Source organism: Diplotaxodon limnothrissa, linkage group LG12, assembly GCF_057381915.1.
Source record: "Diplotaxodon limnothrissa isolate DT_005_m linkage group LG12, D_limnothrissa_male_GT1.1, whole genome shotgun sequence".
In the NCBI taxonomy this organism is placed as follows: Eukaryota; Metazoa; Chordata; class Actinopteri; order Cichliformes; family Cichlidae; genus Diplotaxodon; species Diplotaxodon limnothrissa.
In genome coordinates this window covers 31,459,838-31,478,240 of record NC_140607.1, presented here as the reverse complement: position 1 = coordinate 31,478,240, position 18,403 = coordinate 31,459,838, and the positions used below count along the sequence as shown (strand labels likewise).

Genomic DNA, 18,403 nt, shown 5'->3' with positions numbered 1-18,403 from the left:
TTTCATTATATTCTGGGATTCCTGTTCTTAAAAAAAAAAAAAAAAAAACACAATCTAAAAAGCCGGTGCTGAGTTTTGCACAGGGTTCTTATAACATAATTTTTTAAGGCAAATACATTTGAAAATAAAGTGAATTTAAGATTAGGATTTTTTTTTTTTTTTAATTTAAAAAAAACTGCCTCCGGGAAACAGTTCGTGAAATAATAACTAGTCAGTCAGTGATCATCAAGATAACAATTTAGTCATGTGTCAGTTCAAGTCAAGTCACACTTTGACAAACCTTGAATCATTGACTTAGCAATCCACTGCACACATGGTGTCACAGTTGTGCTAAAATTATAATTGTATAAGATAACATTGTATGAATGTTAGCTTATACTGAACGATCTAAATTGTTTAAACTAATGATGGTGCTGTAGAGAATAACCAAAATGCTACATGAATGTCCATCTGTACAAAATGTGGTTCCAGTCCTTCAGTTTTCAGGGTGTTGTCCCACAAAAATGGACCTTTCCAGGTAGAATGGGTTGCTTTAGTTGATAAAAAATGATAAAGTTTACCACTATATGCCTCCTGATGATTAACAAAAATGTATTTAAGGCTAAGCAAAACTAAGCCCCAATCAACAAGGCTACTTAAAGTTTGCTTTGTTTTACATTTCTGATGAAAACCCCTCACATGGTACCAACTGTCGAAATGAGATGGTGCTCAGGTAAAATTAAAAGGAACAGTGCATCAACTTGCAAGGGACAAACTCCAAAAATAAAACGCCTGATTATGTGGTTTTTGTCAGCTGTTTGAACGACGGCATCAGCAGGACGTATTACGTTATATATACTAGTATACATGTAGTTAAAAATGTTAAGTATCCAAACAGCTCAGACTTAATTTACTGTAATTTCTCCGAACTTTGGCAGTGTTGTAACAGTGTAGGAAGAAGTAATGCAATTTGGTCTACTCCTAAAAAAAGATCCAGTGTTTGGGGTCCTTAGGGAGTAGTGAGACGCTATACAAATACAGGTCATTTACCATTTACAACATTTGTTTTTATATGAATTCTGCAGTGACTTCTGGCTTAGATTTTCTCTGCAGAACCCCCTGAAAAAACACAAGATGCTGCTTCATTCAGTTGAATTTATTTTACGAGTTTGCCCTCATTCTGCTCCCAGATGATGATGATTTACAGCAGGTACACTCCGCCATCAAACCACCACACAGAGAAGTGAGTCTGCAGACCTGGAGTGGAGGCTGGACGGAGGCAGCGAGCAGCGGCGCCTGGCCTGCAGGTGCAGCCTCTTGGACGTGCAGCGGGGTCTCATGAATGCCCGATTCAGAAAACGGCCCCCATCGGGCCTGTTCTCCAGGCCCGGGGCTAATCCCGGCCCCTAATCGGATTATGTAAATTCCTACTCCACACAGAGACTTTTATGGAAGGCTGCGTCTTTGAAACAACACTTGAAGGGTGTAAAAAGAACAGTGACAATTGGTTAAACTAGATGTGTTTTTCTGTCTGAACGAAGGTTGAAAGTGGGAGGCAGAGGAAGGGGGTGAGATGGGGGAGTGAGGAGTGGCTGCAGAGAGGTGAGTTAGACGCTGTGCTCTCCGTGTTTCCGCTCTAATTTATGTGTGGCCCCTTGGAATGGCTCAACAAGATTACCGTAGTCATAACAAAACCCATATTGTCCGACTGTCAATCTGGATATGGTATTTTTACCTTTTGTGGCCCAATCAGGCCGGATTCAAAGCAGAGCAGCCACTGATATCAAGGTCTTTTCCTCGGTGGAGGGGACGGTGGGTTGTCCATGCCTAATGTCAGAGAAGCAGAAAGGAATAAGTGTCCACAGCAGTAAGAGAAGGATCAGAGAGATGAACGTCTCAGTTTCACTTCAATAGGAATTTATTTGTCACCTTTAGCGCTAACCTTCAAGGATTAAATGAGCAATGAATCATAAAAGCAGCACAAATAGTCATTTAAAGAGCTGTTAAATCATAAAAGCGGCAGAAAGGCCCCCACAAAAAAGACAAATCATTTAAACACAGCAGCATCATAAACACACACACACACTTGTTCCAAGTGACAGAAAAAGGAGGAGTTACGTGTTTTAACAATCACACCAACCTCACACAATGCACGCAGCGGCTCCACGACAGCACACGTCAGACAATGGAGCTTGCGCTGCTATAAAAATGTGGGATGCGAGCACTCGGCACTCTCATCCCTCCCTCCTTCTCTGTGGCTCTCCCCTCTCCTCACTTGGAGCTCAGTGAGCATGAGGAGACGCGTCTAAGTGGACCTTCACACTGGTCTCCAGGACACGTCAATGACAAAGGAACCTCTGCCTCTGAGATTTCTGCACATTTCCCACACACAGGTACAGGTGAGACATTTACTTCATTCTCTAGGATTTTCCCTCCTCCGAGGCAATATTTCCAATTATAGTAGCATAGTAGATGTTTAATGTGCTGTAATTTATAGTTGATAGCTGCAGATATTTGTTATCAAAATATTAAGTGCAAAAGAAGTTTAATAAATAGATTCTAATGTAGCTTAAAATACCATCTGTTAATGATTTAAAGGCTTCATCACTTGCAAATGGTAAACACTGCAGAAGAACTTGATATACTCTTGAATATGCCTTTAAATATGAAGAAAAACACAAAGGCTGCGTATTGCAGAAATAGGTAGCAAATGAATCAATTATGATAAATGCTTTTGGGGGGTTTAAAACAGTTTGCAAATTTCACCATGCTCCTGGTGCCTCCACCTTCCTCCTATCACTCCCCAGCGCTGATGATTTCTTTATTTATTTTAAAGCTTTTTTCTGTTTTGCATTGAGTTTGGAATCAAAAACTCAAAATAAACACAAATTACTCTCATATCTTGTATTAAGTGGCCTAACATTGTGTCACTTGTTGCAGCTGAGCTCAGCACCATGACCAGAAAGGTGTTCACCAACACGAGGGAGCGTTGGCGCCAGCACAACGTCAACACTGCCTTTGCCGAGCTCCGCAAGCTCATCCCCACCCATCCTCCGGAGAAGAAGCTGAGCAAGAACGAGATCCTGCGCCTGGCCATGCGCTACATCAACTTCCTAGTCCAGCTGCTGGAGAGCCAGAGCGGCCAGCCGGCCGGCCACTCCCCCACCGCCCTGCTCACCTTTCTCAGAGGCAACATGGAGCAGCTGCACTCCCCTCCTCACCCCTGGGCCCTGACCAGTGACACGGAGGCTCCGTCGCCCGGATCCAGCTGTGACAGCTCTGAGGCCTGGTAGAGCCACAGCTCATCTAACAGAAGCAACTCTGGAGTGAACTTTTGGACCCTTTCTTTCTTCCCCGGGGTTTCTGCTCTGATCTGGTCCTCTGTAAAGACTGTTGTGTGTCTGCCTTCAGGGCAGAGTGTGTGATAGTCAAACGTGGCTGAAAAGTGAGCACCGTCTCTGTGTTGAAGTTATGAAATATAATTTGCAGGTGAAATTGATTTGTGTTCTGCATGGGTGTGTAAAAACCTGGATGTACTATTCCTCTCGTGTCTTTATGTTAATATTCCTTGTTGCCGGCCCGCCTTGAACTAATTTCGTTTTGCAGTATCGGGGTGTTTTGCCAACGAGGAAAAATGGAAGGGATTAAGGAATTTCTCATTCCGAGCAAAAGATTGAATAAGGAATTTGAATAGATAATGGTTCAGCCAAGACTGCAAATAATCTCAAAATAACCAAGGGCACTTTTTCCCCACTAGTCGACATGCTACCCCCGTCCTCCGAGAGAAGACTACATGTGACCTTTCTTTTCAATTATCAAGGTTATACCACTTCACAAAACTCAATCCTAAGAAAGCCTTCCCCCCCTTTTCTCATCCCTTTCACACAACAGCGTCAGTATTTGTTACTAGTCAGGTTGGATTTTGGCAAAACTGACAATCTTCTTTCAGTAACTGTACACAAATCTCTTCGCTGTGTTTTCACTTGGTCATTTTTTGTACAATACGCATGTCATATAGCCAAAGATGATGATAATAATAATAATAAGTTGATTGTCTCCTGTTAAGAGTGTGCCGATGATCTTCTGATACCTCTTTTGTAAGTTATTTTGGTTTGTTTGTGAATATAAGGTATGTTATTTATTTGAACTATTTATTTAATAAATGATTTGTTACCTTCTGAATTGTTAAGTATGAGTAATTGTTTCACTAAAGTGTTTCAAAGCCCCCAGTAAGCAAATATTGAATCACATAGACATAGATACATTTTATCATTTTAACCTATTATAGAAAAGGGGATCTGGACGATAGTTTCAGTCTGACATTTACTCCAGGTGCTGATATGAAATCTAATCTTTCAGGATGGTTCAGTAAAAACAACAATCCTGGTTGAAAAGTAGTTTTTAAATTGTAGCGTCGTCTGTGTGACCACTGAAATTTAAGTTTATTCAGATAATGCAACAAATGAACTGCTCAGAGGAGTTACAAAGATTATCCACACTTCTGCCCATCTTTCCCCAGGTGTGTATCAATGCAGCTAACCAAAAATTTAATTGCATACTTTTAGATAATAAACTACATCTTTTAACTAATTTACTTTGCCATTTCAAACTTTTGTTTTTTTTTTTATCTAACAGTTTTATTTTCAAAGCTAGTTGTTTCACCCATCCACCCTCCGTGTTTAAATGATTTATGCACTTCTTTTAGCTATCAGTAATTTTTGTTTTTACATTTTGTTTCCTTTTTTGTTTTATTCATGCTAATATTAAGTAATCTCTGGGATATTTGTAACCCTGCTTGGTAATCACTATTCTAAACTGGTAGAGGAAGCAGGAAAGTGGACACTCCTACAAAAAGGTCAATTTGTGGGTTGAGGTAAAAAATAAATAAATAAATAAACATAAAAAATAAACACCCAAACACTCAAAAAACCCAAAAAATAACCTATAGTTAACAATAACCAATAAATATACTATATATAATTTCATATAGATAGATATATAGTTTTTTACAATGTAAGTTGCCTTTTCAGAGTTGCTGTGAATGGAACAAACTCATACAATGCACAGTAAATAGTGACATGTGGAGTGGAATAGTTAAGTTGTTTCACGCTATGTCAGAAACACAGCTGATGGGAAATTAAGAGCAAATCTGCTGCTCTTTGTTCTTGCTCAGTAAGCCCAGAGACATTTGCTTTCAGCAGCGCCCGTGATGACCGTGTGGACACAAAACTGACCTCTGCTCTCTGTCTACTGACCAGAGGCCTGAGGGATGAGTGCTCTATGTGACCGCTTAACTTGCAACCCCTGAGGTCAGAGGTCGCTCTGGAGTCAACCACTGTCGAGATGACCAGAGTGCAAATTCCGCTCTTGCTCGCTCTCTCTTATTTTTTTAAAGGATAGCATCACTCTGTTGCTTCATAAGGTATTTAGCAGCCCTTATTTTTACTGCTGCCAATTAATAATTAGGCCTTTTTTAAATTATCAGAATAGCTGCAGATCAATTTTTAGTCAGCAAACCTATTAATGGATTATTTCTTTCACCTCTAGCTACAATATCAACAGTCTTCTTGTTTGGCAGCCGCTTAAACTGAGGTCAGACATTTACATGTCTAATCGCCTATTGTGACTACAGAAAATGGGCCCCGTTTTCAGGCAAGAGGCAGCAACTAACTGAGCTGCAGAGTAAACACTGAGTCGGTTTTAGGCGCTTTCACCCCGGCTGTTAAACTCCGGCTAATGGTGTGTAAACGGAGCAGAGGGCAGCTGGACACAGTGACTGCAGGCCTGTGGGAAGTGACAGGTGACTCTTTGTGATGCTGCAGTAATACTAAATGAATTCTATGGTAGAGGCAGAATGACAAATATTTCAATCAAACATTATGGCTCATCTATAACATGAATTTAGGAAGTGTTTACTGCTTGAGCAATTTAACAGGAAATTGAGAAACTTTCTGGTAAAATGCAAAAAAGATTAAAATAACAGGGGACTCCTCAGTGGGCTGAACTTTTTGGTGAAAATCATCATGATGTTTCATAATTCAGTCATCTGACACTGGAGGAAGGTGTGTGAAGCCTTTTCCGTACAGGCTGTAAGGCTGTGAAAAAGCATTTTGTTGAACCACCTTATTTACAGAAAACGCCTAAGCAGTGTGAGCATAACTCTGACCTCAACTTTCCACAAGGATTATGAAACCATGCACTGAGAAATAATAACAAATCTGTACGCTTCTCATTCCCTCCACCAAGTATATTTGCCTGATTGACTATTCTCTCCCAAGTATGTGGGCAATCGTCTATTGAGAGCACATTTCCTTATCAGCGTCTAGCACACTGTCTGAATCCGTTATCACAATGGGCCAGATCAGTGCAGGCAGCCCCTCGCTCTCTCGGCTGAGGCGCCCATGAAAAAGAATTTCTGGAGTTGGGTGCCAACCGATAGGCCCTGAGCTCTTTATCCCCTTAAAGCCAATTCACACTCTGCATGTTTAAATATCTCAGCTCAACCCCTGCCCTCCCACTCCCATCACGCACTCGAACCCCTCCTCCTCCCCCTGCACCTTCCTCTCGCTCTCTCTCTTACCCTTCCGAGTCCAAGCATAGAATTGCGAAGCTGCCGACCTGCAGCACGGGTGGGTGGCTGGGTGGGATGCAGGTGCAGGGCTGGTTGGATAGTGAGAGGAGGGGAGTCTTCCATTGTTGGGCTGGACAGCACCCTCTCTCCTCTGGAGCACCCTCTGATGGGGGAGCCCACTGACAATCACACATCCTAATCTGATTATGCAAATGTCTACTTCAAAAAGCATTGCGCTGTAACCCCTTACCCTGTGGTGGGAAGACAGAGCAAGGAAGGAAGAAGTGGAAGCAGTAGGAATGCAAACAGGAAATGGTAGATTGTTGAGTTCCAGAGAAAATTAAATATGAAGGCAAAAGCACAGTTAGGGGCTCAGTGATTCTGCTGGTTAATCACTCATTGATCACTCACTCTCACACATCCACTGCACCACCAGGGGAGGTCTAAGGTTGAAAACAGTACACACTCGCACACTGAATGGCCAGTGACTGCCTCAGCAGGGCATTGAATCCAATATTCAAATGCTTATTGTTTTTCCAGACGCTCCTGAATCCAGCGTCAAAAGGAATCTACAATGTTAATGAGGGGGACAAAGTACCCAGAGTTAAGATTTACACGCCCAAACAGTCAGCGGTGACATTTCCCAAGAACAACAACGATTCCTGAAGGCGTGGCTGACAACTCTTGCGACCCTTCTGGCCTCAGCAGGTTTCTGAAATCAGCTGCCTCTTTCTGCTCCTGGATATCTTTCTACTACGAGTCTTTAAAATGTTGGGAGACGTGTAGTTATACACTGTAGTACTTTCAGCTAAGTGCTAATGGTATAAAATTCATTGTCGTAGTGTATCATGTTGACATGCACACGTGCCTCTTATCCAAATATGGACTGGAGGCACAAGTGAATATTGTCAGATCAGAAAGTATTTGGTCAAAAACCAAAGTTGAAACTCAAACATAATAATATAAGGATCTGAGTTAGTTCTTGGAGAGCTAAAACTTTACCTATTTTCTTAACTACTTGTTGTGTTGGTAGCCTGGACCGTCCCCCAACTGACGTTTGGAGAGAGGCAGGATGTAACCTGGACAGGTCACAGGCAATGATGGGGTTAATTTGGAGTCACTAAACAAAGAACACACAAACTTGCAGAGATGCTGGAACTAACCACTAGTTTTAAGCTAGGGATGCACCGATGCAACATTTTCCTAGGGCAGATATTAAACTCTAGCTTCCATAATCCAGATTTACATCGTAGATGTAGCAGTAAGTAGTGAAGAAGGCTGTGCAGAGACTTTATGTGACGCAGGAGGCTTTTTTAAAAAGGGAAGCGATCAGTATGAGTAATCATATTACTAACTCAAGTTCCACATAAGGTGTGGGAGTTATGTATAAGCCTATATAACTGAAATTTCTACTGAAATTTCCAATTCACTCTACCTCTACTATACTAACAACCACAAACTGGTGCTCTGAAAACTTTTATCATTTCCTAGTGTATTTCTCCTATTTATTTGTTTTATTTTTTCCAGCACTGTCAAATTTACGGTTATTATGTTTTAACGCATGGTGAAATAAGACATGGTTCATAAAAAGGAAGTGAGTCAAGGTTCAGATTTATTTACTTAATAATCATCTTTTCTTATATACTTTTAAAAAAGGATCAGACCACAGCTGGTTTTCCTGCTGACATTCAGACACCATGGATCTGCGTCTCTCTGCCTGCATCCTGCTGGTACTTTGTGCGACATGGAGTGCAAACGGAGGGAACATTTTGGTGTGGTACACTGATGGCAGCCACTGGATAAACATGAAGCCTGTTCTGGAGACGCTGGTTGACAGGGGACACCAGGTGACTGTACTGGTCCCGAGCTCGTCATTATACATGAACACCAATGAGCCATCCCGCTTTCACTACGAGCCCTTCAACGTATCTTTCTCAAAAGATGCCCTGCAAGATTTTTTAGAAGAATTCCTTCGATTCTCCATGTATGAAATTGATTATATGAACTACTGGGAGATCTACATCAGATTCAGTGAAATAATCAAGACTCAAATGTAGTTTTCTATCCAGTATTTGGACGGTGTGGTGAAATCAGAAGTCGTCATGAAGAAGTTGAAAGAGGGAAATTACGACCTTCTCTTCGCTGATCCAATCTATCGTGGCAGTGACTTGGTAGCAGATATTTTGGGGATCCCGCTCGTTTTCTCTTTGCGCTTCTCCTTAGCTAATAACTGGGAGAGGCATTGTGGTCAGATGCCTGCTCCACCATCCTTTGTTCCCGGTGCCATGAGCAAACTCACAGATAAGATGGACTTCTCAGAGAGAGTGTGGAACTATCTCTTCTATGCTCTCCAAGACATTGCAATGAGTCACATTTTTGGAAAAGTAGACAGATATTACTCTGATGTCAAAGGTGAGCAAATAGGCACTAAGCACTGATAAAAAAAAAAAATTGAAATCTGCTAATACTATAAATACAGTGTTTTATATCTCATCAGATCTGATTAAGAAAATATGTCTTCAATGAAATATTGGTGATACATTGATGTCCATTACTTATGCATTGCAACAGGAACTCCCACCAGTGCCTGTGAGTTGATGAGTAAAGCAGACATCTGGTTAATTCGAACCTACTGGGATTTTGAATTCCCTCGTCCTTTCCTCCCCAACTTCAAATATGTTGGTGGGATCCACTGCAGACCTGCTAAACCTTTACCAGAGGTAAGGACACTCAACTATTACCATCTGATTAATCATTACATCACAGAATATTCCTGCCAGGAGCAGTGAAGCCATCAAAATTTTGAACAAAAATGCAAAAACAGTTGGCTGTTGGTGGGATAATATTCGACTTGTTACAGGATCTGGAGGAATTTGTGCAGAGTTCTGGAGATGATGGCATTGTGATCTTCACTTTAGGATCCATGATCAACAACGTCACCAAGGAGAAGGCAAACATGATAGCCTCAGGCCTCGCTCAGATCCCACAAAAGGTCAGAGGATAATCTTTGTTTCAGCTGTAATCAATTTGTGTAAAGTATGGAGTAGTTTTTTAATGTTTCAGATAACTGCATTAATTAATGACATTACAGATTGGACGTTTCAAGTTCCCCTCCCTTATGGGAACATGCCAACTTAAGTTTGTTTTGTTTTTTTAAATTCAGAGTGTGCAAATTCTTTGTCACCAACTTGATACACTGTGATACACCAACAAAAACACCACAGTACACCAACAACACAGTGTAAGCTTAGAAATGTTTTACCATTTACAGGTGCTGTGGAGATACAGGGGAGAAAAACCAGCAACTTTGGGTGCCAACACTCGAATATATGACTGGATCCCTCAGAATGACCTCCTGGGTAAGTAAAGTTGGTACTCATGGATATGGGCTTGGGTGGGCAGAAATTGTACTAGTGAAATGAGATGCTGGAAAGATTGCAAATTTAACAGTACCACTGCCAACCAAATTCTTTTTTTTTCTCAAAACCTTTACTTAATTTTAATTCTTAAAGCCACTTGAGGCTTATTTCACAACATTAAATGTGTTTTTGGAAGCTGTGAGCACTTTTTATAACACAAGGAAACAATTTAAAGACTGAGAATTTTCTGACATACTATCCTGATAACTTATTACTTCTTGTGCAAACCTGCTATGTTGATTAGGTTGTGATTTTCTCTCTCTCTCTCTCTCTCTCTCTTCTTCTGTTGCACTATAGAGTACTACAGTGCTAAAATCCCCTGTTCCGGATTATTAAAATGCTCCTGTTGTCCAAATGTAAAAAACTAACTTTCAATGTCACATGGTTATTTGGCATGTGTTAGGTCACCCTAAAACTAGAGCTTTCATCACTCATGGAGGCACAAATGGGATTTACGAAGCCATCTACCACGGAGTTCCCATGGTGGGCATCCCAATGTTCGGTGACCAGCCAGACAACATGGTCCATATGAAGGCTAAAGGAGCTGCAGTTATTCTCAATTTGAACTTCATAACAACGGAAGCGCTTAGAGACGCAATCAACACAGTCATCAATGACAAATCGTGAGTTCTCTGAACTATCTGCACTTTGGATTAAGTACTGAAAGCATAGACTGTAAAACAAAAAAAGCATTCAAAGAAAGGATGAATGTAGGTTCAGAGTCTGAAAAGTGAAGTCTGCCTCTGCAGAAATCCATACAAGAGGATATACAACCCTATAGCTCTTTCAACACAAAACGCTCCTAAATTATGGTCACATTTAAAATAAAACAGATGTCAACACTTTAGGACATGGCTACTTTGCGTCATTACCCTATGAATGTGCAGTAACCTCAGATTCTCAGTTAGTCATGCTCAAGTCAAGGCTTCAAAATAGGATTTCACTAATCTGTTATTTGTCATATGGGCAATTTTATTTTTTTATGTACAGTAAATGATTGAAGCTGATTTTTTTTCTTTTTTCAAAAACCTATCCACATTCACAGGTACAAAGAAAATGCTATGAGGCTGTCCAGCATCCACCACGACAGACCCATCAGTGCTCTGGAAGAGGCAGTATTCTGGATCGAGTTCACACTGAGAAACAAAGGAGCCAAGCACTTGAGGGTCCAGGCCCATGAACTCACCTGGTACCAGTATCACAGCCTGGATGTCCTGGGCTTCTTCCTCACTATAGTTCTACTCATCATATTCATCTTCATCAAGACCTGCAGTTTGTGTTTGAACAGGTGTTGTGTCAGGAAAGGAAAGACAAAAAAGAAGGCTGAATAACAGACTGAACAGAAACGGTGCTGTGAATGTTGGACTGGGGCAATATTTGTTACCTGCATGAAACTTTCTTTCATATATGTTGAATTTCCCATCATCTTCTCCTTTATGTATCACCACTAGCTACATTAACAGATGCACCAATTTGCAGAAGTGTACCTGAAGTTGATCTGACATTAAAAAGAGGTTTACACAAGCATATACATTTGAATAACATCTATTATCTATGTTTCTTCTTATTTATAAACAGTTTAGGAATTATATTATCCCAGTCATTTTTTCCCATCTTCTTTGAACTTCCCCAGCATCAGCTCTATAAATACTGTACCATCTACTGCAGTGTAATGGCCACTTTCTAGAATAGAAAAAGGTTTCTTTTTTAGGCAACTCACATGTCAACCACCATCCTGTGAAGCAGCTGCAGTAAATTGGAAGATATCTGGTCACACCAAAATACACAACTGCTATAATTTTATTTCCAAAATATCTGATTTAATGTGGCTTTATTGTCATGTAATACCACTTAAATGGTGCACTGAGTCAATGTAGCATGTTCTCTGCCCTGAAAGATGTAGGCAATACAATGCAAAGCACTGGTGTCCTAGTCAATGGGACAGCAAACAGTGACTTGAACACCTTGAACATGGCTCTCATCACTACCAGATCCTCCCAGAAGATAACATGCTCACTTCCAAAGAAAATAACATTGGAGCAGCTTACAGCTCTTCAAGAGTAAAATGAATCAATGATACTCAATTAACACCATTTCTTGTGAACTGATAAGATAAGAAATGTTGTTGCCTATGATGACACGTAGGAATAGCAATCTGTTACTGACAGTTCAAATACATTTGCTAAGATAGCTTTTTGTGAAACGGTTTCATACAAACACAATTGCTATTCATGATTAGCTTAATTATGTCAGAGCAAACTGTGAATTTGTTTCTATTTCATGAAAGTGTTGCCACCTGGTGGTGAAAGTTTTAGGTTCATTTTTGCTGACGGTAATTACAAATAGCACCCACATTGGTTCAGTTATGTGGATCTGGATGACACCTGGTGAAAATCAAATCTCAGGACTTACCACAATTCACTGATCACATTAACTCGGTGGACCAACATTGAAAATTCACCAGGTAGGATATGAAAAGTAGCAGGTTAGCCTTCCTAGACTGTGAGATTTCCATCAGTAATGGGGGGCATTGAAAAGTCGATGTGTACCATAAACCTATCCATACTGATCAGTATTTAAGCTTTGACGCTCATCATCCATTGGAGCATAAACTGGGTGTCATTAGGACGGTACAACACAGAGCAAACACCATCCCCACAGACACAGCAGCCAGGGAAGCAGAAGAACATCACATCAAGAAGACCCTGAGTAAATGTGGTTATCCCAGCTGGGCATTTCTCAAAGCTGGGAAGGCGCCTCAAGAAAGCTCCAGCCAATAAAGGAGAGATGGTCAACTGCCGCCTAAGCAAAAACCCTTAGTGATCCCTTATGTGTCAGGAGTATTGGAACAGTTGAGATGCAATTTTTTTTTCTAAACGCTGCATCTCTGTGGCTTTTAAACCCCAAAACACACTGCGCCAAAAGATTGGTCCACCCAAGGATTGGGTCCCCCGACACAAACAGAGTAATGTAGTGTATGCTGTTAAGTGCCAGTAGGATTGCCAGGATTTATACACCAGAGAAACCAAACAACCTCCCACTGTAGCCAATCCCCAACTCTCTGTGAATGGTACTCTTGGCCATTGGTCAATGGTCATTAGAGGATCAATAGGGTGCCCATGACCCTCTAGGGGACACTCCCACAGGGCTTAAAATCTGGGACTCTCCACCAATTGTTCTTACAACTGAAGAAGCTTCTTGGATGAGAGATGAAACATCTTCAAGGAAACTTAAAGAAGTTCAGACACTTTTCCTTGATTTCAGTCATTGTGCAAATGTACTGTTTATAAGATCGGGGAAACCTGCTGTCAACTGAGACTGAAGAAATCACTTGGATGAGTGACGAAACGTTTCTCCCACTGAAAATGACACGTCCAGATGAACAGAATCAACCTTTTGGAATTTACTTACCTGCATGCTTGAGCATGCACCAAGATACAAATAGCACAATTAAGATACTCTAGCTTGCCAAATGTATTTGCATTATTTCCCATCTGCCTTCAAATGTATATGAACTTTAGTGACATCTCACTCTTCATGGCGCAGGGTCAGTTTTTTGGACCCAGTCTCCTGTTCATTGCAGGCACTGTGGCACATCTTTTTGAAAACGTCGGGGTGCTTCAAATCTTAAGGTTTTTGGGGGGCAGCTATTTTGGCATTTCATCACCATGTCGAAGGCAGGCGACTTGGCGCTCTTTTTTGGGTAATGGAATTTCAGTTCCCATTAGATCTCTTGGGCAGAACCAGATCTAGCTGCAGTCAATATAAGGGTGATAATGTGGGCTGTCTAACTGCAGTCTTGGGAAGTGATTTAGTGGACTATCACTACAGTGACAACGATGACAAGCCAGCTTGTCATTGTTGCGCTTATAGACATTTTGCCCATGTTGTGCAAAATGGGGCTAACAGCCATTCATATACCTAAATCTTAAAATCTCTGTGTGGGAAAGGAGCTGCAGTTATTCTCAATGTGAATTTCATGACAACTGAAGATCTTAGAGATGCAGTCAACACAGTCATCAATGACAAATCGTGAGTTCTTTGAACTATCTGTACTTTGGATTAGGATTTGAAAGTATAAATTTTATAGCAAAGATGAATGTGGGCTCAAAAAGTATGAAGGCCAAGCAAAACATAAATATGGATTACAGTGGTTCTTCGTTTATCGCAGGAGTTACGTTCCAAAAATAACCTGCGATAGGTGAAATCCGCGAAGGAGCCAACTTTATTTTTTTTACAATTATTATAGATGTTTTACCTCTCACTACTAGGGATGGGTGGTTCTGACATAAACGGTAGTAACCAGACCGAAAAGCAGCACACATTTCAGTGCTTTATTTCTGTGCTTTTTTTAACTGAGATGTCATACATTTTGGATTCTAGCCAATCATTTTACCTTTACAAGGATAGTAGGCGGGCCCAGGTACGTACGTTCTTTTAGAGCAGAGCTACAGATTAAAAATGCCCAAGGTGAAGCGGTCAAAAGTCTGGCTGTACTTCACAGCAAAAGATGCAAACTCAGCAGCCTACAACAAGTGCTTTAAGGTGATACTGTGCAAAGGAGGTAACACCTCGAATCTGATGAAACACCTGGCGACGCATAGCGTTTTTTTAAGAGCCTAGAAATGCGCCGTATTTGATAGCTTGCTGCAAGACCTCACACCGAGTGTGGGTGGGTTGCCTGTTATCGGACCCGGAGTTAGCAACATCCCCCAAGAACCCGAAGAGGAGAGTCCTGGCCCCTAGCCCTGCCAGTGTAACAGAAATGATGACGGATGATGATGGCAGCAGCAGCCGTTCTCCTCTGTGCAAGTAGCTTAATGTTGTTCGAGTGTAATTTATGTTGAGTAGGCTAACCATGTTATTAAATTAATGCACGTAAGGTGAACTAGTAAACACCATCGTAGTTACATGCGGCTGTCTTCTTGTTTGATGGCAGATACTCTCTTGATCCAGGCAAAAAAGGCTAAAATGACCAAAGAAAAAGTGGAAAACGGCTAAACATGGTAAATGGTAAATGGCCTGTATTTATATAGCGCTTTACTCGTCCCTAAGGACCCCAAAGCGCTTTACATATCCAGTCATCCACCCATTCACACACACATTCACACACTGGTGATGGCAAGCTACATTGTAGCCACAGCCACCCTGGGGCGCTAGGCTATATATATATATATATATATATATATATATATATATATATATATATATATATATATATATATATATATATATATATATATATATACACACACATGTGTATATATATACATGTGTATATATATATATAAAAAACACCCAGCACGCCCCTGCGGGCGGTTTATCCTTCAAGCTCGGGTCCTCTACCAGAGGCCTGGGAGCTTGAGGGTCCTGCGCAGTATCTTAGCTGTTCCCAGGACTGCGCTCCTCTGGACAGAGATCTCCGATGTTGTTCCCGGGATCTGCTGGAGCCACTCGCCTAGCTTGGGAGTCACCGCACCTAGTGCTCCGATTACCACGGGGACCACCGTTACCTTCACCCTCCACATCCTCTCGAGCTCTTCTCTGAGCCCTTGGTATTTCTCCAGCTTCTCGTGTTCCTTCTTCCTGATATTGCTGTCATTCGGAACCGCTACATCGATCACTACGGCTGTCTTCTTCTGTTTGTCTACCACCACTATGTCCGGTTGGTTAGCCACCACCATTTTGTCCGTCTGTATCTGGAAGTCCCACAGGATCTTAGCTCGGTCATTCTCCACCACCCTTGGGGGCATCTCCCATTTTGACCTCGGGACTTCCAGGTTATACTCGGCACAGATGTTCCTGTACACTATGCCTATGTGCTGGATTGTCTCTTGGGCATCTTTACACAGCCTGCACCTGGGGTCTTGCCTGGTGTGATAGACCCCAGCCTCTATGGATCTTGTGCTCAGAGCTTGTTCTTGTGCTGCCATGATTAGTGCCTCTGTGCTGTCTTTCAGTCCAGCTTTGTCCAGCCACTGGTAGGATTTCTGGATATCAGCCACCTCCTCTATCTGCCGGTGGTACATACCGTGCAGGGGCCTGTCCTTCCATGATGGTTCCTCGTCTCCCTCCTCTTTCTTGGGTTTCTGCTGCCTGAGGTATTCACTGAGCACTAGGTCAGTTGGGGCCATCTTCCCAATGTATTCTTGGATGTTCGTTGTCTCATCCTGGACTGTGGTGCTGACACTCACCAGTCCCCGGCCCCCTTCCTTCCACTTAGCGTACAGCCTCAGGGTGCTGGACTTGGGGTGAAACCCTCCATGCATGGTAAGGAGCTTTCTTGTCTTTATGTCAGTGGCTTCTATCTCCTCCTTTGGCCAGCCTATTACCCCAGCAGGGTACCTGATCACGGGCAGGGCGTACGTGTTGATGGCCCGGATCTTGTTCTTACCATTCAGCTGACTCCTCAGGACTTGCCTGACCCTCTGCAGGTACTTGGTGGTTGCAGCTTTTCTAGCGGCCTCTTCATGGTTCCCATTCGCCTGCGGGATCCCCAGGTACTTGTAACTGTCCTCTATGTCTGCAATGTTGCCTTCTGGTAGTTCAATCCCCTCAGTTCTGACTACCTTCCCTCTCTTTGTTACCATCCGACTACACTTCTCCAGTCCGAACGACATTCCAATGTCATTGCTGTATAGCCTGGTAGTGTGGATCAGTGAATCGATGTCTCGTTCACTCTTGGCATACAGCTTGATGTCATCCATGTACAGGAGGTGGCTGACAACTGCTCCGTTCCATAGTCGGTATCCGTAGCCAGTCTTGTTAATGATCTCACTGAGGGGGAGAACAGCAGTGGGGACACTGCTAATATACTAATATATATATATATATATATATATATATATATATATATATATATATATATAACAAAACAAATTTCCCACGTGTGGGACTAATAAAGGTTATCTTATCTTATCTTATCTTATATTAGTATTTACTATTTACTTTTTTTTTTTTTTTTTTTTACAACTTCAATCTAGGAACTGTGACAATCAACATCTTCATCAATAAATCTGATATCTGGATCATGATTCTGTGGAATTTAAAGTCAGATTTCACTGTATGATAATGATTTATCTTTATGTGGATCAAATTAACTCAACAATGAGATGATACTCTGTAAGGATTTTGTAATAACAAATAAAACATTTGCATGGTGGTGACCCATCACTCTCTTGAATGGATCATTATGATGTATTCAGCTGTGAGCTTGTTGCGGGTTAGCTTTTAACCACTGATGTATCCATCACCATCCCATGGAGCAGCTGTAGTAAACAGGAAGACATCTGAAGATTTTCTTACTGGTTACAAAAAAAGCAACCTACATTTTACTGTCCAAAACATTTATGCAATAGATGTGTCAATTTAATGTGAAATAGAGCCAGCAGTACTTTCACAACTTGTGAGTAGATACAGCATTAACTCTGCCCTGGAAGATGTAGGAAATACAATGGAGAGGCAGAGGAAGTACCAGTGTTGTAGTCAATGGGACAGCATGCAATGAATGAAAACCTTGAAGGAGACCCTCATCACCACTAGAGTCTCCCAGAAAGACACCATGCTCATTTCCTATCAAAAAACAAAAAACCCAAACACGATAGCTCTTCAAGAGTAAAATAAATCAATGATTAATAACATTCTTGTAGACTGATAGAAGAGGCTGATATCTATGAATATGTAAGTGTTAATAACAGTCCAAACATGTTTCAAAATGTTTTTGAGAGATCTTTCATATAAAAAATATGATTAAGCTATTTGATTATCTTAGTTGCAAATCCTTTAATATTTGTTACTACTCCAAGAAAAGTGCGAGTAGCTACATCAAGACTTTTTCCAGTTGCCATGTGGTGGTCAAAGTTGTAGGCAAACTTTGGTTAGGCACATTACAAATAGTAGAGTTAAGATTGTTGAATTGAAATTTGTCAAGACTGAGAGATATAAAGTGAGATTACTTTTGTATGCATGTTCTTGCCAAATCACTTTTGTCTCAAACATTACTGTATATTTTTACACTTCTGCCCAGAAACGACTCATAATCAATTAATTCCGACTCTGCGGGACAAGACCACATGAGCATGATGCCGTTTCAATATCTGTTTCTCTCAGTCAGGTAATTGTGTTTGGCATGTTGTATCTTGTATCTTATCACCTTATATAAAAGGTGAGGTCAGGGGGGGAATTTCATTGACAAGCACTCAGAGTGCCGTCTTCAGATGTGACAAACGTGCATGCTTGTGGTTTCAAATATCCAGGTGGTTTCGTATCTTTTTCTTGTGTATCAGAGTTTAGTGAGGATTGTAACTGACAGATGTGAAAATGGCTGTGTATTAATAAATATAAAAAAGAAGCTGAAAGGTAAATTTGATTAAACACAAGTATGTTTTAAGGCTGTATCCAGTTAGAATGGAGTCAGGACTCATGAAACTCAACA

General features: G+C 41.3%; 2 protein-coding genes across 2 annotated transcripts; both read left to right on the top strand.

Moving 5' to 3' along the window:
• The first annotated feature begins 2,194 nt into the window (after positions 1-2,194).
• On the top strand, positions 2,195-3,272 carry tal2 (T-cell acute lymphocytic leukemia 2). Its single transcript, XM_085368681.1, has 2 exons — positions 2,195-2,378; positions 2,920-3,272. The coding sequence occupies exons 1-2, from the start codon at positions 2,195-2,197 to the stop codon at positions 3,270-3,272; spliced, it is 537 nt and encodes a 178-aa protein (XP_085224807.1).
• A 5,365-nt stretch (positions 3,273-8,637) lies between these two features.
• On the top strand, positions 8,638-11,300 carry LOC146621634 (UDP-glucuronosyltransferase 2A2-like). The gene is made up of 6 exons (XM_085367484.1): positions 8,638-8,962; positions 9,122-9,270; positions 9,411-9,542; positions 9,822-9,909; positions 10,373-10,592; positions 11,015-11,300. Exons 1-6 carry the CDS (start codon positions 8,653-8,655, stop codon positions 11,298-11,300), a joined length of 1,185 nt encoding a protein of 394 aa, XP_085223610.1. The 5' UTR covers positions 8,638-8,652.
• The last annotated feature ends 7,103 nt before the right edge of the window (positions 11,301-18,403 follow it).

Excerpts from the sequence above, each read along its gene's own strand:
- tal2 (XM_085368681.1), top strand. The coding sequence starts at position 2,195 with ATGCGAGCACTCGGCACTCTCATCCCTCCCTCCTTCTCTGTGGCTCTC. Across the intron at positions 2,379-2,919 it reads TTTCCCACACACAGGTACAG|CTGAGCTCAGCACCATGACC; the intron begins GTGAGACATTTA and ends CACTTGTTGCAG.
- LOC146621634 (XM_085367484.1), top strand. The coding sequence starts at position 8,653 with ATGAAGAAGTTGAAAGAGGGAAATTACGACCTTCTCTTCGCTGATCCA. Across the intron at positions 9,271-9,410 it reads CTGCTAAACCTTTACCAGAG|GATCTGGAGGAATTTGTGCA; the intron begins GTAAGGACACTC and ends GACTTGTTACAG. Across the intron at positions 9,543-9,821 it reads TCGCTCAGATCCCACAAAAG|GTGCTGTGGAGATACAGGGG; the intron begins GTCAGAGGATAA and ends TACCATTTACAG.